Source organism: Balaenoptera musculus, chromosome 12 (assembly GCF_009873245.2).
Source record: "Balaenoptera musculus isolate JJ_BM4_2016_0621 chromosome 12, mBalMus1.pri.v3, whole genome shotgun sequence".
Lineage (NCBI taxonomy): Eukaryota > Metazoa > Chordata > Mammalia > Artiodactyla > Balaenopteridae > Balaenoptera > Balaenoptera musculus.
The window spans coordinates 33,731,425-33,754,895 of record NC_045796.1 but is presented as its reverse complement, the minus strand read 5'-3'; the positions used below and the strand labels follow the sequence as shown (position 1 = coordinate 33,754,895).

Below are 23,471 nucleotides of genomic sequence, written 5' to 3'. Positions count from 1 at the left end.
TGGGCAATACTTCATAATTTTTAAACCTAATTTCTATAGTATCATTTCATCTGTATCTAGAGTATAGGAACTTTTAAAGTATGATAAATTTTAAAGAGCACCAAACCCCACCTTTTTTTTTGACTTTAGAAATTATAGTCACAAAGGAATGAATCAGGCAGATGTAGTATAAATATCCTTGTGAAACTTTCGATTTAGTGGGGCACGTCTCGAAAAGTTTTCACCTTTTAAATACATTTTTATGTATTTTATTCCTAATTCAAGGATCAAAGTGCATAATATATCTACCCTGATATATTATGGGTTTTGCATTAAAAATGTATTATTCAATACAGCCACACTCTAGATAAGCTATTATATTTTTATTTCATTCAAATATCTCCTGTTCTCATTTAATTGCCTCCTGTTTCTATCTTCAGTCTCACTCCTCACCCTTTTCTGGCTTGCATCCAGCTCTGCAACCTTACTGAAACATTCATGTCCTCTGAAAACATGCTACCATTTCAAGCCTCCACATTCCACAGTGTTCATTCTTCTCTTTGGAACTTCTCACCATCCTTCTTTCTTTTTCATCCAACTGCCTTCTACCAGACCTTCAAGATTTAGCTCGAATGTCGTCTTCTCTGGGAAACCTAGCACCCCATCTGAATTACATGCCTCTTCTCTGTGCATCCCTTTCTCATAGACTTATCAAATCACTGCAGCCATGGACTTGGCTTCCATCTTCTTGAGGACAGTCACAGGGTCTTCTTTTTAACTTTGTATTTCTGGTGTATAGTATCACAATGACTATCTCAAATCAGGAAATAAGCATATTTTTTAAATAAAAGAATGGTGTTGGTCTTTACTAACCTTAGAAAGAAAAGAGGTTTTATCATCATTTATACTTGTCATGCTTTAAACGAATAGTCTCCAATAGAGGCTGGTATGGAATTACACGTTCTTTCTCCATTATAGATGGCACTCTGATAGTAAATGCTTTGGATTATGTATCACAGGTGAAATACAACCCCTTATATATATATAAAATCCTATGCAGGAGATTGCACTTATTACAACCTGAACAGCAACTATAGAGTCAACCCTATTATCCTATTGGGCAAGTTGAGTTGATCTCATTACTTTGCCATCACTCCTTTGTCTCCAATGTCCTTGCCCAGAGCTGGGGTCAGGGTGAGGTGAGAGAGGTTGAGCCATGCAAGTGCAGAGTTAGATCCTGTTTTTATTTTAAATGTTAATATTTGCTCATCATTGATCTTTTTGATTTTTTAAAAAATACTGCATTAAAACATTTTTACCTTGATCACTGAGTTTTCTGGTGCCCCTTTGACTTTCACACCTGAGGTGAATGCCTGAGTCACCTCACCCTACTCCCAGCCCTGCCCTTGCCTCTATTTCCCCACAAATACTGATGTTATCAAAATGAAAAAAGAATCCTATTTTTAAGAATTTTTTTCCAAGGGAAAAAGAAATCTAAGGACAGGCATGGTAGAAAGGGTTAGGTGACAGAAATGTTCATTAGTTTAAATGTCTTTTTTTGTACTTCAGGTAGTACATTATTTAAAGTAATGAAAACCCACAAACTACTCAAGTAATAATTCCTCCAGAAATCCAAGCCAAGGCTCTGACGGAGATGGGAATGTTTTCTTGCTACATTATGACATTCCCCTGATTTGTGGCCAATTACACACGTTATAAAATGGCTGTTAATCAGGGAAATGCCATATATTACCACCAGGAACTGCTGAAATAGGCCCTACAGAGCAAAATACTTTACAGCAGCTATTAAAATAGAGATTTAGTCATTTCTCTCTCTATGGTGCCTGGACTTAGAAGGAATAAAAATGGTGAGGCCAGTATACACTCCATATTTCTAAGTTGTTCCTTGGTTTGATTCAGTACAATCCAGTTAGTTCATGAGCTTTCGTCATGAATGACTTAGAGCTTCTCCCTGCCATTTTTATGCTGTCCTTGCCTTGAGGGAACCTGAACTTGCCAGGAGCAATTTGTTTTGCTTTTTAATTTTTGAATATACATTTGTTAAAAGTAAATTTGCCCTTCTGTGCATTTGAGACTTGAAGCCATTCTACACTGAATTGATTGAACGTCCATGGAGACAAAAATTGTTTTGTTGATGGATATGGGGCTTGGTACAAATTGATGATTGAAAGAGTTAGAAGATAAATTAATGCCACTGGGTGAATTAATACTACTTTGTAGATTGACAAAAGATTTTTGTCAATAAAATGTCTAGTTGAGGTTCTCATGGAATGTGTACAGGGCAAGGAATGAAGCTGAGGATGGTACATTAGAAGTCTGAAAATACTAAGATTCTATAATTATATACCTTATATAGAGTAACTTTTCAACTTTATTTTACTTCTTAATTTATCCCTACTTTTCATCTTTGCCCAAAATAAGTGAAATTATTTAATTACTTATGAACAAATAGATAACATTTCTGTAAAATGGACGACACGCATATGGAATAAAAAGATCTATTTCCAAGCCCAAGACTACGGAGTCAGTGAATTGTATGACATGTGATGCTGTCCAAAATACAGAACAGTGCCAGAATTATTCCAAACATTTACTTTAATCAAATTAATCCATACTTTTCTTCTGTACTATGATCCTTCAGACACTGAGTCATTAAGTCCAGACAAGTGTATCAGAATGGTTTTGCGATCATGAATATAATAACAACACTTGCAATTACTAACCTGTTAAGAATCTATGTTATTATCTCAGATTTGAAAAAAGAGAATAAACAGGAATATTGCAGTGATGTTAAGCCAAAGTATGACTCAGGAGTTAAATATTGTGGGACACTAGTCTTCTCAGTCTGCTGGCTTTCCAAATAAAGTCTCTATTCCTTGTCCCCCCAAAAAAATAAATAAAGCATTTTTACATTATTAAAAATATACTCCTTTTGGGAATTCCCTGGGATCCAGTGGTTAGGGCTCCATGCTTTCAGCGTGAAGGGTGCGGGTTCAATCCCTGGTTGGGGAACTATATCCCAGAAGCCGCGCAGCGCAGCCAAAAATATACATATATATACTCCTTTTGAATTTGCATACTACCATTTGCCAGAATCAGCCTTCCCATAGGTAGGCATATGAAAGACAAACAAAATCCATTCCATTGACAAAAAATAATTTTGGACTAAATGGACAAAACTAAGCCTGGATCCCCTAGCCTACAGTAGTCTGAAGAACAAAGCAGTCTTTTCCTGTGGAAATTGCTGATTCCTCATACAGAGTTTTTGTTCCTCCTTAACCTTGTGAATAGAGAAAATTGAGAAATTAAAACCGAGTTGGGCTCGGTTTAGGAGTTAAAAGGAAAAGGGGCAAAATAGTGGCCAAACATAGAAGGGCAGGAACTATTAGAACCAGAGAGAGTACTTGTCTTACTTAAAGTTGTTTAAATTCCATTTCTTTTAGAATATCTTGCTGGCCAAAACAAAATGAGCCTGCAAACCCACAGTCAGGCTTTAGAGCTTGCCCTAAAGTAGCCACATGGAGTTTTCGATGTCTGGTCATTTTGATTTCTCATTCCACTGGCTGAAGAGAGGACTCCCTCTATCCTGATATCTTAAGTCTTTGGAGATCTTGCCACCAGGCGAATTCCCCTTCCTCCTCTCCTTGGGCTTCTACTACAACCCTGTAGTGGGGAGGAAGAGCCTGTGCAGTTGCAGCTAACAGCTGTTGAGGACCTAGAAAGCACGGTCCCCATGCTGAACAAGAGCTGACTTGGCACTTTTAGATCAGGACAAAGTTTATCGGTAATATGCCTTCCTATAAACACGGGCTCCATTAAGTGATCTTAGAAGTTCCCATACACAGTCACTGGTACATGTCTGGACAAAAGAGGCAATCAGAGATAGGACACTTTGCAAACTTGTGACAGCAACTGGGGAAAGGGAAACATGGGAATAATGTCATGAAAGAAGGCTAGGTGTACCCCAAAGTGGAAAGACTGGGTGTAGCAACCTCATCAAATCAATTAACAGGATGCTAGGGACAGGAATAGGGTTCTGAATTTCACCCAGCTTTCTTCCTTACACAGCTGCTCTTCCTTCTGCACAGGTGTTGGGATCCTGTACTCAATCATGGAGTTGACCTAGGGGCAGGTTCTTAGAAATCTCAATATTAAGAAGACAAAGGACTATATAAGTGGATGAAAAATTATAGTAAAGTAACTTGAGGGAAATTGTACCTCTTATGTTCTTAAAATATCCAAAGGTAAAAACATAATGCAATATAATAAAATTAATAAATTGTACAGAGCAATCACATATTATATAATTTAGTACAGTTGGCCACCTTTGATATTTAAAGCAAAATCATTTAAGTCGAAGAAATACTAACAGATTGAATAAACTTCATAAATATAGTGGAGCCAACAATTTAACTAGCCCAAGTTAGTCAGGCTCCAAAGCTGATGCTTTTAACCACTGCTGGACAAAAACGCTGGGCTTTTGCCATGGTGCAGAGGTGACACATTAAAACTCATGGCCCTAACAAATGTTTGATAGAGAATGAGTGAATGGAAGAGAGTAGCAGGAATCTCTCATTACCAGAAAGGTCAAAATCAAGGTTTCCACCTGACTTCATACAGATCCCTTACCTATCCCAAACTTTCTGCTTCGGAACTGCAGATAGAAGCACTGCAGAGATTAACCTGTTCTCTAATTCAGAAGGAGCCTCTAGAACAAAAGATGAAACAGATTTGTAGCCTTGTAAAATTTTTTTACAAAGAAATCTTAGAGGATATTTCTCCATTTTTTGGTAAAGGAGCAAGTCAGAAGTGATATTGAGTACAAGTAGTAGCTCATAAGACAAATGTCATGGTAATGAAAATTTTGCTTGCAAAATGTTATCTATATGGTAATTTGGCAGTAGATTCCATTTAACTAGATCCCTTCAAAATTAAAAACATTTCTACAAACTTCACCCTTGTGAATGAGGGATTCTCTCAAGGTATTTATTTGTGCTTTGTTCGTATTAATAAAAAATTAAAAATTGCATTTGAGGAACTTAACTAGATGAGTGTGAACAGTCAAAATAGAACATTCCCATTAAAATCTATAAAAATCATTCTTATATTTAGTTGAAAATGAGAACTATATACATATATTTAAAAAGTATAATAGGAAAATTAACAACTTTAGTTTCTGGATGATGCGGTTTAAACAAAGAAGAAAGCAAATCATAAATAATATTATTGAAAACTGGCAAACGTACCAGGGCAATTATCAGACCAATGTAAATTATCAAACCAATATGAATTATTTGTTAGTATTTAGTAACTGCCCATGATAAATCCAGTACTTTCTCATACATCCTTCAATTGATTTCTCATATCAGTCATATGAAGGAAGTTGTTATCTTCATTTTAAACATGTAAAAAGGGATAGAAATGACATTTGAACCCACATCTTCCAGCTCCAAGTCCTGTAATAATTTCATTGCACCACACTACTTTCTCTAATGGCTAGAATTTGTAAACGAATGCATTATTAATGATCAAAGAAATAATTGTAATAGCTTTTTTAAATTTTTTTAAAATTTTTATTGAAATATAGTTGATTTACAATGTTGTGTTAGTTTCTGCTGTATAACTGATTTACTCGTAATAGCTTTATTTTGAGATATTACGTAGCATAGTTCAGTATTAGCAGTTCCAAGTAAACTAAACTCTAATATATTTAGCACAATACCAGGAATGAGGTCAACATAAGTAAATGCATATTATTAATGGAAGTAACATACAACTCTGTCTAGTGATTTTCACTCTGAATATGTCTACCTGGTTCAATGTCAATGGTTATGCAACAAAGGTGAATGATATTGTCAGGCATGTTCACAGCCTACCCTGGCTGTTCTGCTTCTTTCCCTCACTTTTTGAGCTCTGTCTCTGACGAACCCATTCCTGGACATTTGTCTTCTGATGTGTGAGGAGAGGATGAGAAAGGGAGAGCCAAAGCTGGAGCGTGTGTGTAGCCTTTGAGGTTCGTTGGGTGTGATATCTAGAGAGAAGATAAATGACTTGGCTACAGCTAATGAGTATGAATACTGAAGAAATAAAGAGAGGAAAATGCACTATGATTATAATTTGGATCCTTTTCTTGTTCTCCAAAATTTACAAGTAAAGAATTGGGTTGGATATTTTTTTAACTACCAATAATTCTGTTTCTTTGGCCATGTTACCATTCTAACTGGACCACATGCGTTCTTCCTTACATTTTGATTATAGATACCTCTGCCTCATATATCTTTGCATTTAAAGCCAGCCTTGGAGTGCTTATTTTTCTAGGTTTTCATGGCTGATATTTTGTAAGTTTTCCATTTTAAAATCTGTAATTCTTTTCTGCATACAGCTTCTATTCATCTAAAGAATTAGACTGACAAAGCTATAAAGTGTTTAGACTTGGTTTGAGAAATTCCAAAAAGTACTTCAGAAAAAAATGATCAGAGTGTAAGAAAGGATAAATTAACAGGAAAATAGAGTCAAATAGCTGAAACAAAGAAATCAGAACAGACTCAGAATATTCACATCTTGACTTTCTAGTACAGAAAGCAGAGGAACAAAATCACTGCTTTGAAACTTGAGGGACGGCAGTAACGGTGTTCTTCAGATCAGTTGTTCTTCTGAATAATTGGCCTGATTATTCTGCCAGTATTTGCTATCAGAATTCATAAAATAGTGTAAACCAAGTGATGCCCTTTAAATTAAAGATTTTTGCAACTGTACATGTATATCTTGCTTGCCGGAACATTTTAAATGTTCCATTATTTAAAAAGTCAAATACAATCAAGAAACTAAGAAATAAAATTTGTACCGTTCTATTTCCTTAATTGATGAAGACTTCTAAATTAATATCAAAAGAGCAGCCTTTAACTATTCTCAGGGAATTCATATAGATATCACAGTCATAATCAGACTGTCTTTATTTCAGAAAGTATTCTTTCTAGTCAAAGATTTTACTTTAGTACAGTGAAAGTAACAGAAATATTAAAAGAAAAGTGAATTGTGATTGACAGAGGAGAAAATCTAATTACTTGGAAAGTATATTTTGAAGGACTAGAATTGAAAATAATAATATCTTAGTGACTGAAATGGACATATTGATATTTTAGAGTCATGTTTTGCTGGAATACTTTATGCTTTGTTTTTCAGTGATGTTAGGTCTTTGGCTTGGAACCTAAAAGCAGATGCCTCAAACAATATTATGTACTTATATTACTGTAGTATAAAAGTGGTGTAATTCGTCCTCCTATAAAACCCTGATATGAAATGGAGTGGATCGTTAATTAATATGTTCAGTACTCTTTTTCACACCCAGTACACTGACAGTTAAGAATCCTCCATCTATATTCCCTTCCCTTTGCTATTCTTCCCAGATGAAGGCCAATAAAGGCAAGCATTGTCCCCTAAGCTGCCAGTGGCTTGTTTGGTTCCTGCAAGAAGCCAGATGCACTACCTCTACAAGGGTGGACACACAATCAAATCAAGACTGTTCTGGCTCTGTTCTGTGAGATGTAGTCTCTCCTGGTCTGCCCACTCTGGGTACCAGGAAAGTGACGAAAACAACAGTCTTGGTATTGGCAAATAACGGTCTTCCCCCGTCCAAGTTGCTTATTTATTTAACTGTTTTAAATAAAAAAGCAAAAATATTTGCACAGAGAAAACGATTTAACCAGCACAACCAGGTATAAAATGAAAGGTTTTAGTACACTGTCGCTCACACCATCATTAACTGCCTTACTTGTTCCATTCCTAGTTTTATATGCTATAAAATACAATATTATATACAAACTAACTTAAAATTCAAACATGTTAAAAATTAGTGGAGAGAAGCTGGAAAATTTACACTAGTAATATTACATTAGTAATAGTAAATAATATATTTTAATTTTAAAGGAAGCATGCTAAAGTAGCAAGAAAAAACCTATATAAAGCCTACTTGAAGTAATTTGTAAAATATTATTTTCTCTATAAAAAATTGGAAATATGCTAGAAGCTATTTATTCATTCTTTTGATTATTGTTTTTTTCAAATAAATATTAATAAGTGATGTTTAGTAAAGTTGGGAGATTCTGCTTAACAATCATATCTATTTGAGATTTTTAAAAGCTAATTCAGTGATTCATTTTGGTAATAAAATTTTTAAAATAATGACATTAATGGGAGTGATGTCAAGAGGGCATCATTATAAAGGCAATAAAAGACCAAATCTGTCAGAAGTTTTCCCTCCATAGAAAACCATCAAATTAAGTCAAATAAAGATCAGATACCAAGAAGAAAATGTAATTGTTGAACATGTTGAAGTGTCAAATGGTCATATAAACACATATTTTATATTCTGATCTGAAATATATTTATGGACAGATGCCAATAAAGTAAATCAATTTCTTGCGTTTAACTAACTTTGTATTAAAATAACCTGAAATTTTATATCCATGTATCAGTTCAGAGATGATTAAAATGATTTCATCCTTTTTTGTTTTCTGTTCACAGAAAATGATGACCATCTGAATGGCTTGACAACCAGATTAGACAATGCCAATGTCAGAAACAGTGATCTCCTGAGAGCTTTGAATGACACTTTGGAAAAGTTATCAGCCATTCCAAATGGTAAGCATTCAGGACACTGCAAACCGTGCCAGTGGATATGAACTCTTAAAGAATGTTCTAACTTCTGCCTTTTTTTCCTAACACTATATTTGTACCATTGTCAGGCTATTCAATAACAGTTTTCTTACTTATGAGTTCTTCTTTGTGAGAATGAGAAACTAAATCCTACTTTACACTGTGATATTTATCATTTGTTACCCTAGCTGACATTCATTGGAATAAATTACAAAAAGGAAAATATAGACATCTTATTATTGTATTGTCCTTCCATGTTTCGGCCCAGGAAATCTTATATTGGTGGGAGAAATAAAATCATACAGACACTATTCTCTACAATGTTGATGTACACAATTGCACCTTATTACAGTACCTACAATAATAGGTAGAGCCAACTGCCTTTCAGCATATCTTTATTGGCAAAGTTCTGTTACTTAAATGTTTTAGCTTTCAAAAACATTAAGACATTAAGAATTGAACCATGTCTGTAATATCTTTCTACCTATTACACATACTTGGAGTTAATGTTTGGTATTAGTTCCTGAAAGCACTATTCTTTTAGGGATACTATTTTTATATTTTAGTAGCATGATATAACAATAACAAGGGTTGCTAACATTTTTTGAGTGCTTATTCAATATGCTTATGTTAAGTGTATGTAATCCTCATACTAATCCTACAAGGTAAACAGCATTATTATCTCCAGTTTATAGGGGACAAACTTAGGGATACTAAGGGCCATTGTTAAAAGAGGCATATATGATTTGAACCTCGCAGTTTAACTTCAGAGGCTGTGGTCTTAACCACTAATCTACAACATACTACTAGGCACATATATATGTTTTTTATACAAATTATGGTGAAGGAAACACATACATCTATACAAAACAGGAAATATTAAAACCTTAATGATTTTTACTTTTTTAACATTAAAAATCCTAAGTAACTTTCCCGATTTTCATGTCACCTCTTCAGTAGTAAAGATGTACATAGAAAATTTCCAATGCTGAAAACAAATATAAATACACAAACACAAGGTCTAATATATCTGAAAAAGTCTCTTTATACTAAAATTGAAACACATTCATTCCCTCCCCCCCACCTCAGACATGCAGATTAAATCTTAAACCTACTTTTGATGAAGCTATTTGATTCATGTGGATAAACTTCTCTCTTTAATATCTTCAGCAGCAAATCACAATATACCCTTACACAATGAACATTTAGAACAATCACATTGCTATTTTAAGAACTAATCAGGTATTCATAGCAAAGGTCCCTGAGAAAATTCAATTTAGCTAAAAATGTACTTCATTTGCTATGACTGAATGAGACAAAGCTCAGCCTTTCCCTCTGTGCCTGTGTCCCTGAGGTCAGCCAGCCACAGCCTCGCTTTGACAAGCATGGATTAAGCCACTAACTCCAGACCCTTTGTTTTGTTTCTCATACCGTCTTCTGCTGACAGACACAGCCGCTAAACTGCAAGCTGTTAAGGACAAAGCAAGACAAGCCAACGACACAGCTAAAGATGTACTGGCACAGATTAAAGATCTCCACCAGAATCTTGATGGCCTGAAGAAAAATTACAATCAACTGGCAGACAGTGTAGCCAAAACAAATGCCGTGATAAAAGATCCTTCAAAGAACAGTAAGATGTGCTTTTTCACTTTGATTATGTCATTTATTTCTTCACACTATAAAAGTATCCTAGACTCATACCTGTTAGAGCAGGAAGGGACCCTCGTAACGGTGTAGTCTGCCCTCCTCCCTTCATAGACTGGGCTCAGGAATTGAGTGCGTGCAGCTCCAGAAACAGAATCCAAGACTCCCAGCTCTGCACTAGAGCTTATCTTATTCAAATTTCATCCAATTGAGAGGAAATTAGGAATTCTCAAATCTACATGATATTTGGTATAGGGGTGCCAAATGTTTTTAAATCCTTTAGTGTAATTGAAAATACAGTTATACTTGGGAAATTATATCCTCGGAGTTGGTGAAATTCCATAGAACCTAGAGGTCAAGGAGCAGTCTTATTAGCAGGCCTGTTAGAACAGGATATTAAATGGGATCAACTTGAAATGCACTCAAATTGGAAAATATTAATATTTTATTACTTAGATTCTGGTTAGTTAACATTATCAGGAAATTAAAATTTTTATCTAGTTTATCAAGAAGAATATTTCTTCACATCTTTTGTATATTGCATTAAACTATATTGAGTTAACAAGGATTTACAAGAAAATGTGGGAGAACTAAATATAATAATTTAAGTTATTAATTTTACTCAATAAACATTATGATTTTTAATATTTTTTATTCTTTCAAGTGATAAAATGTTACTTTAGTATGTGATTTCACCAAAGGAGATGCTTGATTCTTTGTACTTGTCAGTCTCCAGAGATTAGCCCTCTTTATATGGCACCAATATATTTATTGAGAACTAAAACATTTGTAGAGTGTAATAACAAAAACAGTTATTGACGTTATACGCTGTATAATCCAGATGCTGTTCGACAGGGGAGTGGAGCCTGATTTTTCAGCACCTTTGCCTCAGATCAAAGGCTAATGATGCTATGAAATAATAGATACAACTAGCATGACTCCTTCCTGAGCAAGGAAGAGTACAAACACAGCTGACATGCACTTCAGAGCTAGGGAGAAGGATTTCACTCCTCATCACTTCTTCAGGGAAGAAAAAGAAGAGATATATAGTTTTAAATTTATTTCTTATGTAAGCCCAGAGTTAGCTTACCCCTGTAGTTCAAAGATACCATCTGAATAACTGGTTCAGAGTCATGCCAAATTACAATATTTCCCCCCAAGAAATGAATGAAAATAAGTTTTAAAGTAAATGTCACTCTCTCTTTTATTCTGTAAGTTAAGGTATCATTTCATTCATTTCCAGATTGATTCTCAGCTGAGAGTGGCCTTTTTATAATATTTATCTCACTTTTATGATTCTATCATCTATCAAAAGAAATAGTTAATATCTATAAACACTAATTAAACTGGGTCTGTTTCTATCTTATTAGAACATTATAATAAAGCTCCTTTTAACATGAACAATGGCTGCTAAATGCCATGTTTTTGTGGACTTTTACTTGACAATGCTAGTATGACTTAAAATGGGGTGAATCTGTTATTAGCACCTGTTGTGAAAAGTTCTATTTTTTTGATAATCACTACTTTATAATACCTATTAAAAATATTTTCTCATGAATTTTCTATTTTTCTGTTTTACTTCCATATGAAATTACCTGAAGAAATCAGTATGTATATGTTTACTTGCATACCTTTTAGTAATTTTTATGCTTGGTTGCCTATTGCAAGAAGCTTCAGCTTTGCATGTTTCCATGTTTTAGTATTGCTTTAAACATTGGATAGCTATCTTTTCAGTGTCACAGGATTAATGCTGGATTAATAAAGGAATCTTCCCTTACAAAAAGTTAGTATGTGAATATATTTGACATAAATATTTTAATTGTGTGTTTGAAAAGTTAGTGAAATATCTGTTATCCATATAAAAGTAGAAAATTGAATTCTCCCACAAATTCAAATAAATTATGATGCTTCTGATAACATATATGCAGCCACTGAAGTCCAAATGACTTCTTTCTAGCAGGATTTAAATCGATTAAAATCTACATTGCTGTTGTTGCTGTTCCCCCCGAAGCTCACTCCCCCCCTTACAAGTAATTATTCTCAACTTCAAGAGCATTATATTTGGAAATGCATAAAACAAAATTAATAAAATCGGATCTTAACAAGTGAGCAATCACTGGGATATAAAAATATTCTGTCTTAAACAATTTCATAGTTTAAATTCCAAGTCAAAAATAAAACTACAAAATAGAAAATAGTAATAATAAAATCCAGCATATCAAAACCTGAGAAATACGATGAAGGCGGTCCTCAGTGGAAAATGAACGCAATTACATTACTAAAAAGCATTGAAATAAACAGTTTAAGCAATCAACTCTATAAGTCAGACAAAATAAAATTAACTAAAAGAAAGAAGATAAAAAAGAGTTAATGAATTAGAAGACCGAAAATAATAGATGTGATAAATTCAAGCGGTATATCTTTAGGAATATAAAGATAAAAAATTTTAGAGGCCTGACAGGCTTAATCAAGAAAAATAAAGCACAAATAGGCAAAGTTCTGAAGGACATATAACAAGATAAGGGAAGAAATTTAGCAGGTAAGAGACTTGGCAAAGCTCTATGCTAATAAATTGTAAAGCCTAAAAGAGATAGATAATTTTCTAGTAAAACATTGTTATTAAAATCTATCTTCAGCAATGATTTTAAAATCCACACAAATAATTATGGAAGAAAGTGAGAAGTTTTCAAAAACTACTGCACAAGAGAGCATCAGACTCAATATCACAGGTTATTTATTTTTAAAACCTCAAGAAGATAATTTCCTTATGACTTCTACTGCTACAGAAGAATAGAGGGGGAAAAAAAAGTAGGGGATTGGGGGACCTCCAGGTTCCATTTTGAAACATTTGATAAAAGCTTCTGGGAGCTTTAGGAGAAAAGGATCCATTACTTGTCTAAGTAGTCCCTGCATAGCCCTTTTTTCATTCTCATGAATCTAAATCTAAATCACTTTTTCTCACTTCTAGAATAACTTTTAGAATATCAGAGTAATATTGGGGAATTAAAGGAAGGGAGAAAATGGATAAATGGTTTATTTAAGTGGAAAAATGGAGGGGTAACTGTCTTTATGTTGAATACCTATACAGTTATGTAACAAGAGCTTTGACCTCAATAACCCGCATTTCAGAAGAGTCAGTTCTTGATCTAGCAACTCTATTAGTTGAAGTTAATAATAGACCATGGGCCTTCCCTGGTGGCGCAGTAGTTAAGAATCCGCCTGCCAGTGCAGGGGACACAGATTCAAGCCCTGGTCCAGGAGGATCCCACATGCCGCGGAGCAACTAGGCCCCTGCACCACAACTACTGAGCCCGCGCACCTAGAGCCCGTGCTCCGCAACAAGAGAATCCACCACAATGAGAAGCCCACACACTGCAATGAAGAGTAGCTCCCGCTCGCTGCAACTAGAGAAAGCCCGCGTGCGGCAATGAAGACCCAGTGCAGCCTAAAATAAATAAATTTATAAAAATAAAATAAAATAATAGACCAAGTTCTTTTTAAACATCACTAAAAATATAACTCATATTTATGAGCATGAGTTCAAAATACTTACTTCAAAACCTAGTTTTAAAATAACTTACTTCCTTTCGAGCACATCTGATTCATTCCTAAGGATTAATTCCCAGATCGTTCATAGTTCATCAGGGCCAAAAGCCTTGGACCTTAAGCAGTTTCTCTTTTTCATCAGGGTCGCAATGACAGAAAACAGAACAATACACGCTCGATCAGATAATTAATGACGTGGTTTGGATAAGACTGCCAGCATCCTAGGGACAGAATAATTGATTTTCCATGTGTCATTTGCCCTCCTATGAAAAGCACAAGCTGGACGTCTAAGGATCAGTGATAACCTTCAATTATTTTAGGGTTAAACCCCTTTTAAAATTGTCAATATTCAACCTTCTTTAAATTTTAACTGCAAAAGTGACAGTTTAATGTGGTTCAACCTAATGTGAAGAGCAGGAGAATCAACTATTCTTCAAAATGAAAATGAACTGCAGCATGAAAGATTTAATTAAAGTATAACACAGGCCTTCAGTCGAAGGATTGTTCAACATTGAGATGTTTTTCAGAAGACATTTTTATAGCTTTTCTCGTTAAGATGTACAAAGAAAGCCAGTGAGAAAAAGAAGGAAAACCAGTTTTGTGTGAGAATCCTGATTTAAATACAGTTCTGGCTTGGACAGACTAGGTGACATTTTAAAGATGCTTCTCCAATTCCTTGATTCTATGACTAAAGTTCTATGCTATAAAGGTTAGCTTTGGGGTTGAAGCTAGAAATTAACCATTGCATTAAGTTCATCATATTCTCAATCTTCAGTGCAAACATTCACCTTAATCACAAAACCAAAGTGTTGGCCTTCTTTCTCTAACATCTCCTCCTCTGGTCTGCTTGAGTCCCAACTAAAATACTTCCATTTGCCATCACAAACTGCTTCAACTGTCATGGCCTTGCTTTTGTCGTGTGGATGAGGTGAAATCTTTTCCATTATTTACTTAAGCATACTGCTATTTTCACCTCTGTGTATGTGTGTCTGTGTGTGCATGCATGTGCATGTGTGTCTGTGTCTCTGTGTGTGTGTGTGTGTGTGTATGCATGTGAGTGCATGGTATGCACTAATCTTGTTGTATGCAGTTGCAGATGCAGATGCCACTGTAAAAAATCTAGAACAAGAAGCTGATCGACTGATAGATAAACTCAAACCCATCAAGGAACTTGAGGATAACCTGAAGAAAAACATCTCTGAGATAAAAGAACTGATAAACCAAGCCCGGAAGCAGGCCAATTCTGTAAGCTCTTTCTGCTTTCAGTTATCAGTAAATGATTGTAATTTTTGGTATTATTCCCAGAAGGAATACCTTCCTTCAGTGTATCCTGCTGAATGATCACTGGTTCTTTTCCTTTAATTTGAAGCTATTTGCAGGTGAGGTGGGGAATGGAAGATTAGATATTTTTCCCATAAATTTCAAAAGACACTCCTTGAGAAGAATAATCACTACTTACTGTTTTAGAAATGAAAGTTCTGATATATTTTATTATTGTTTGAATAGAGTTAATACAAACTGTAAGAACGAAAGCCTGAGTTTCGTGTACTAAAAAGGCGTGGATGAGAGTGCCTTGCTCTTAATGAAAGCAAAACAGGCCAACAGTGAGGCTGTAGAAGGAATGAACGGACAAGGTTATAAGGAATAATAGCATAGAGGAACTATTATTTTCTATATATTCTTTTGTCTGAGTACAAGCAACCAAAAATTATTTTGCTTACAATTTCTACAATTTTTTGGAGCAAGAATAGGAAACACTTCACTTGTCTCAAAATTTTGCTCTTTATTAACCCAGTTAGAAGACTATAAGGATAGAGGCAAAACTTTCTAGAAGGTAGCATCTTAATGAACCAGGACAGAACTGTAAATGCCAATATGAAACTTCAGCCTTGTGAAGTCATCTTATGATCTTTTTAGAAAGAGAATGAAAAAAAATAACAGTTTTCATGTTATCAGGCTTAAACTGAAATCTTTTTAGATACCCAAGCCTTCCATCTCAAAAATTCCATTTTTTGATACAAATGAACTTATTTACAAAACAGAAACAGACTCACAAACATAGAAAACAAACTTAATGGTTACCAAAGGGGAAAAGGGGGGATAAATTAGGAGCTTGGGATTAACAGATATACATGATTTTATGTATTATAGATAAACAACAGGATCCTACTGTATAGCACAGGGAACTGTATTCAATATCTTGTAATAACCTATTATGGAAAAGGATCTGAAAAAGAATATATATATGTGTATATATGTGTACATATATATATACATATATAACTGAATCACTTTGCTGTACATCAGAAACTAATACAACATTGTAAATCAACTGTACTTCAATTTTAAAAATTCCATTTTTAAAATTTATTTAATTATTTATTTTTATTGACATATAGTTGATTGGCAGTATTATATTAGTTTCAGGTGTACAACATTGTGATTCAATATTTTTATAGACTATACTCCATTTAAAGTTATTACAAATAATGGCTATATTTCCCTGGGCTGTATAATATATCCTTGTAGCTTATTTATTTTATGCATAGTAGTTTATATCCCTTAATCCCATACCCCTATCTTGCTCCTTCCCCTTTCTTCTTCCCACTGGTAAACATTAGTTTGTTTTCTATATGTGAGTCTGTTTCTGTTTTGTTATATACATTCATTTGTTTTAGTTTTTAGATTCCACATATAAGTGATAACATGGAGTATTTGTCTTTTTCTGTCTGATTTCACAAAGTATAATATTCTCTAGGTCCATCCACATTGTTGCAAATGGCAGAATTTCATTTGTTTTTATGGCTGATTAATGATCCATTGAATATATATACCACATCTTCTTTACACGTAGGTTGCTTCCAAATCTTGGCTATTGTAAATAATGCTGCTCTGAATACTGGGGTGCATGTATCTTTTCAAATTAATGTTTTCATTTTCTTCGGAAATATACCCAGGAGTGGAATTGCTGTATCATATGGTAGTTCTAAAAAATCCTATTTTTAAACAACTGTGAAGCTAAAATGACCAGAAATAACCTTTCTTAATCCATAAACTTATTTTTTTAGTAAGTGGCCAAGAATATGATGCCCAAGTGACAGTATATTCTTCTCCCTCCTTATACATACCTGATACCTTTAAACCAGGTCAAGACAATAAGTTCAGGGTGAACCTTGAAAAGGAATTCATGACTAATTGAAGAGAAACCTAGAAAATGACAGAAAGATTAGTGAAGATGAAGTACATAAACTCAGAGTAAAAGAAGCAGATAGGGTTGAGAAGACATACATTGAACTACAATATGAAAACCTTGCAGGCAGTAAGAATGACAGGTGAGCACTGTATATGTGAAGCACAAGGTGAAAAGAAATCCGATGTTACTCCAAGGTTTGGATTTTTATTTAAGATTTAACCAATGCAGAAAAAGCATCTCCTATGCACAAGGTTACATGCTGTGAGGCGTGTTCTTCCACTCGAACAGTTTACAACACCGTAGAAGAAATAAGATATATACACAAATAACTCTAAGATAATGCAGGATATTGTGCTACATTCCATGAGCGCTGGGAAGTGCTATTAAGTTTCTGAAAGGAAAGATCACCTCTAGTCGGGGCGGGAAGATTTCCTGAAGGGAAGGATTTGAGCCAGGCTCTGAAATGGGATAGTGCTGGACATGGGATGAGAAGGTGAAGAAGAACATTCTGAGGAGAGGGAATGACTTCAGCCAACGCAGCGAGAAAAGGAGGTTTCAGGGTCATTTCATGACAGAACAGTCTAATTCGCCAAGACTATTGTTAGAGTGAACATTAAACTAGAAAATTCAACGGAGGCCAGGTTTTCTCAGGCCTTGAATGGTAAGTTAAACAGTTTCTTTTAGCCACAATTGTACCTGAGATAAACCTCATTGGTGAGGAGAAGCTGAAAGTTCTTGAACATGAAATGCAATATAATCAGAACGGTGCGTTTTGAATATGAATCCAGAAGTAGTTTGTGGGATAGATGAGAGAAACTAGAAAGAAGGAAGCAAATTTAATAAGAGACCCAACTGTAGCAGTGGCATTGGCAAGAGAAAGAAAGAGATTGATGTATCCCTCCTGTATTTTGCCATGTTAAGTTTGAAGAAGCAGTAATAGTAACTGTTCTCCTGTGGATCCCACACTTAGCCACATTTTCTGACTTAGTTACCAAGCAGGGAAATCTGTACATTTTCATTATTTCTTCATTGTAAAGAAATCCAAAAATATGCCTATATATTCATCAGTTATAAATGCTTTTTCATCCCACCCCCACCCCCCTGGAAAGAAAGATAAAATTCTGGCATGTAAATATATAAAACCTGTCTCAAAATACAAAATGAAAGAAAGGTATAAAAGTCATGCTTGAAAAAACAATCATTGTCCGTGCCTTTTAAGGAAATTTGTAACTACCTTTGGAAATGGAAGTTACAACAAAGTGCTTTGTTTTTTGTAAGATGTTAGAAATTTGTAAGCAGCCAACGTTTTTTTAAATGGGTTTTGTACTAATTGAAGATGACATTTGCCCAATTTTAGAAATATATTTGTAATCTGGCATGAGTGTCTAGATGTGGCCCTAACACATATTCAATATGACCAAGAAATTAAAGACATTTATTTTAAAGTAGATTTCTCTTGGTTTGTTGACTCTGAAATTGAGTGGCTGATACTCTTTTTAAGTGAATGACCTAGTTAACTGGATAAAAAAATGCAGTGAAAATTCAATAGATATAATAATGAGATCCTCAATAATGTTCGAGTTCATGATGACGAATTGGTAAATAATGTTGTATGAGAAATGCCTCAGAGAGACCTATTTCTTAGTGATTTTTGTTTAGAAGTCTTACTAAGGGTTCACATTAGAAATAACAATAATTAGTGGCGGGGAGGGTGGTGTGATGAATAGGGAGATTGGGATTGACATATACACATTAGTATGTATATAATGGATAATAAGAACCTGCTGTATAAAAAAATAAATAAAATAAAAAGCAAAAATTCACACATAAAAAAGAAATAACAATAATTGATAGCAACAAATATCTTAAGAGGATGTTTGTATTTCAGAAATCTCTCCCCTCTTATGAGAGGGATATATGTCAGAGATTTCTCCTAGAGAAATTTATCAATATTGTCCTTTGATTTACTTGTCTTAAGGTATATTAAAAAATATCTATAATTGGAAAACAAAACACAAGGCATTTAAACAGAGAGATTAGTAGCTATTGACTGGTTACCGATAGTTTGGGCTGCCTGAATATTTCAGATACTGAGGATATATTCAAAACTGTAAGCCAGAGAACAGAAAATCCAGAGGGTTTTTATAAAAACGTGTAAGAGTTGAGCAATAGGTTACTTTACAAGATTAATTCCTGGCGTATTGGGTATAACAATGCCATGTTGTTCAGAGATCCATATATTTTTGATATGTGAAGTAGGCCATAAGGCAGATTAATTTTAACTCCTAGAGATGTTAAACACCCTTAGTTCTAAAATGGCTACTTAGACTTTCAGTCCTGCAGTGGAGTCTCATCAGTTGAGTTAGGCTTCAGTACTGGTGCTCTGTGTACAACACTTTGAGAACCCCACTTTCAACACTCCAGCCATGTAATCCCCTACCGTTTTTATCAGGTGTACCCAAGCAAGGACAGAAACTCACCCTGATCAGTCATGCATTCCACCCATATTCAGTCATTTCTTCTCTAAACAGTAACCGAGGAGTATTACTACACTGTGTTCTCTATAACACACATGAGTTATTTGTAATAACAAAAGAAATAACCAAAATAACATATTATGGCTAGTTTAATCACAGATAAAAAAATGAGTTATACCTTTCCTGGTTCTGTTTCTCTGCAAGTCATTTTTTTTCCTGTTAAAAATAAATAAATAAATTTTATTAAGGCAGTTTGATCTTTTTTAAAATCTCTAACAAATTGTACAGTGTGACATTTTAACCATTATCAGTTCTATTTTGAGATTATTCCTTCTAATAAAATTCATTAAGACTAGGGGAAAAAAATCCTTGATAAAAATCTGTTGTCAAGGCTTCTGGACTTGATCTGTGTTCTTTTTGGATGACTGCAAGTCATTTTGATTCATCTACTCTTAGCATTTCATGTAGAAGGGAAATCCTTTCTTATCTTTGTGGAACAAAGAGCTACCTTCTTAACTGAAAACCACGCAAGCAGGAAGACTAACTCTCCAGGACAGAGAGCAAACACTCTGGTGACCAGTACTGTGCTCCTCAGTTGGCAGTCTGGGTCCCACCCTTAGAGGGAAGGAAGGGGCAGGGAGAGCAGTCTAAGCAGAGGTCTTCGTAGATTATTCCAGCCCCAGCCCCACACAGAACTCCATGAGGGTGAGCCCCTGTTTCTTTCCAGCAAGAAAGAAATGCTTGGAAATGCAATTTGGATAGCAGATTAGGTGAGGAAACAGTACAAGTATATGACTTACAGAGGATCCGCAGGAGATTCAACAGATCTCCTATATCCCTGGGAGTTCTCAAACATAGATGAATTTACATATTTGTCAGAACCAAAAATCGCTCCTTAGCTTTCTCTTTTGAATCCAACCAATTTTGAATCCAGCACCTCCTCTGTGTAGTCTGTACCACCCTTGGAGAGGGGTACTGGTGCTGCCTAACACCTACTCTCTCATTAGACTCGTCAAGACACCTCCTTGTCTCACCATAAGATGGAGATGGGTTTGGTGTCCTAGGCTATCTTGTTTGGAGTTTGCACAGCCCTTTTATGGAGGTAACAGTAATGGCCCTTGGCTTTCTCCAAAGTGTGCAAAGTGCTATAAGTGATGAGAAAATGGCAGTTCACCCCTAGTGAGGGCCAAGAGGCCTCCTGAAGCCTGAAGCTGGGAATTTGAATCAGTGACAGAGAGAAGTTTTGTATGTGTCTCCGCCTCCTACTTTGAGCACTGTCACCAACAAAGTAACAGAATCTCTCTGAGTCCAAACAACAACATTGCTGTCCTGAAAGTACCTTTTTGATAGTACACATGAACCAAAGAAAATTAAATGGAATAATCAACTAGTGTTATTTGTGATTGAAGAAAGGCTCCCTAAATGTAAGTAAAAATTGGTACAAACAGTGTCAGCTCTAGTCACATAGGAATTTCTATCTTAGCAATTTATAGTAATTTTTAAAGTACTAGTCAAAAGAAAAAGGAGCTGTTAAATACATTAGTAATGATAGCCACTGGAAATTGTTTCCGTTCCTTTTCCTGGCAACTTAATAAAAAGGTGTAATTTATTCTGAAATGTATGTTCTGAGTAGAATGATTACTATTCTTCTTATTGTTAGAACATCTGGAACAAAATCTAGTTGGTCTCTTTCAACTGTAAGAACATGGCAGGGTAGGTAATCTCCTCTCAAAAACTAAAAGAAAAATGGTTTCCTACTTTCAATGATACCAAAATCACTGAAATTTGAATTGTAAAATTTCATTAAACAACCTGAATGAAGATCTATACCATTAGCTTCATATAAAATCACCTCTTGAGAATGTTCCCCTATTCATAAAGGAGTAAGTTTTGAAGGCAAGAATTTGTTAGTTGCATGCTTCAAAAAGTAGTGACATGCTAACAAGCCATGGGGCTGTGAACAGCTCATTGTCAAAATACTGGTGGAAAGGTGCTCTTCTGTGCCCTCATTAATGAGTATAATGGGGTCTGCATATGGGCATTTAATGATACCATTTGCTGATGGAAAAATAACTTCAAAGAAGAGATGATGATGGCTTTGTGATTGGGAGCTACTTCAAACTTTCTGAGAGATTTAGTCTTGGTTCTTTGTACCTCGTTTTTCTTGAAGATCAAAGTATCTGTGTCTTCGGGAGGTGACTGCATTCGAACATACAAGCCAGAAATCAAGAAAGGAAGCTACAATAATATCATTGTCAACGTAAAGACGGCTGTCGCCGACAACCTCCTTTTTTATCTTGGAAGTGCCAAATTTGTAAGTCTAACATTCAGCCTTTCTTTGGCCTACTGTGTATGTGTATAGTCAGAGGTTAATCCTGGTAGTGTGCGAAATGTATAGTCTAATAACATGGTCCCAAAATTGAATAAAGTAGCCTTTCAGATTCGAAAACCTCAGAATCTTAACTCACCGAGTTCTGAAGTGTCAAATTAAGTTAGAAGGCAAATGAAATGAAAACTTTTTACAGTGTTTAGACATATCTGCTTTCATTTGTGAGTATACCAGCATTTATTTTTGAATTATATTTTCAGATCCAGCTATTTAAGAAGAAAGATTAATAGGAATTGGGCTTTTTAAAAATTTTTCTCTAACTAAGAAATTACAATGAGCTTTCATGTGAAATGAAACTGAAAATTGTGTACTGTTTCTTACCAATGAAAACTCTTCTGATTCATGTTGAATTAATGACTCAAACTGAAATAACAGAAATTGTATCCGAAAGAGCTCACCTCAAACTTTTAATTCCTTTCATTTGACCCATTTGACTTTATATGCATGGAGACCTTCCAAAATGAATAAGACTTTTCAACAGACCACTTATCACATAAATCAATACTTGGAAATCAGGTGAGAAATTTTGGATCACCTTGGGTGAAAAAGCATACCTGGCCCCTCAAAAACGTCAATGCCCATGGTGAAAACAATGAATTCTGAACCCAAATATTTGCTTTTATCTCTACCACAAGTATCAGTGCAAGAAAAGACATTTGTCTCAATGTTAGACCTAATTAGAATTGGTTGAATTAACACATTTGCCTCAGCACTATGAACATGTGTATGGACATTGTATTGTAAAGATACAATAATAAAGTACTATTTAATCATAGAAATAATAGATCATATTATTTGGGAATCTTTATTGTGAGGCTTCTAATTATTTCATATATCTGTAAATGGCACCTGTTGAAAAGACTCGGCTGGCTTCCTCTTTCAGGGTGCCTTATATCTGATATCTATTGTTTTTGTGTTTCTCTGCACTAGACTGACTTTCTGGCTATAGAAATGCGTAAAGGCAAAGTAAGCTTCCTCTGGGATGTTGGATCCGGAGTTGGACGTGTCGAGTATCCAGATTTGACTATTGATGACTCATATTGGTACCGTATTGAGGCATCAAGGTAACTAACTCAATAGAGATTAAGATCATTGACAGAATTTTGAAGTAGTTTCCTAGTTTATAAGAAAATTTTTTTTTCTGTTTCAAGAAGGTAGCTACGTAGGTATGCACACATGTATATGAATGTTATATATTATATACATGTATAAGTGTGTGTGAATGGTACCTTTGTAGAACATGTTAGGAATTGACAAACCTTCAAGGTATTGAACAGAATGACCAGTCCTTTTTGGCCTCCTCATCTGGTTGTCCTGTTGAAACTTTGAGGTTAAGTTGTTTTCTGTTGCCCTTATTCAGTATGATCCAGAGCATAACAGGTGCCATTGGTATCTGTCTTTGGTGCAAAGCGCCTCTTCTAGTCTACACAGCAGTCTTGGCTACAGGTGGGTGCAGTATCTAAATGCTGACATGAATATAAAATATGTCAGGTCCACACTACTTGTGGGAGGGAATAGGAAATTAATTCTATCCTTGATGCTTTAATTTAATTAACTTCTAACAGTG

General features: G+C 34.9%; 1 protein-coding gene across 7 annotated transcripts in view; it reads left to right on the top strand.

The window, feature by feature from the left end:
* The window catches only part of LAMA2 (laminin subunit alpha 2), a 603,913-nt gene that overhangs the window by 518,645 nt on the left and 61,797 nt on the right, over window positions 1-23,471 (top strand). For all 7 annotated transcript variants that reach the window (XM_036871358.1, XM_036871360.1, XM_036871357.1 and 4 more), the window contains 6 exons: window positions 8,524-8,640; window positions 10,103-10,285; window positions 11,901-11,906; window positions 14,936-15,090; window positions 21,686-21,829; window positions 22,835-22,968. In XM_036871358.1, the coding sequence (XP_036727253.1) occupies window positions 8,524-8,640; window positions 10,103-10,285; window positions 11,901-11,906; window positions 14,936-15,090; window positions 21,686-21,829; window positions 22,835-22,968 (739 nt within the window). The remainder of the gene's footprint in view (window positions 1-8,523; window positions 8,641-10,102; window positions 10,286-11,900; window positions 11,907-14,935; window positions 15,091-21,685; window positions 21,830-22,834; window positions 22,969-23,471) is intronic.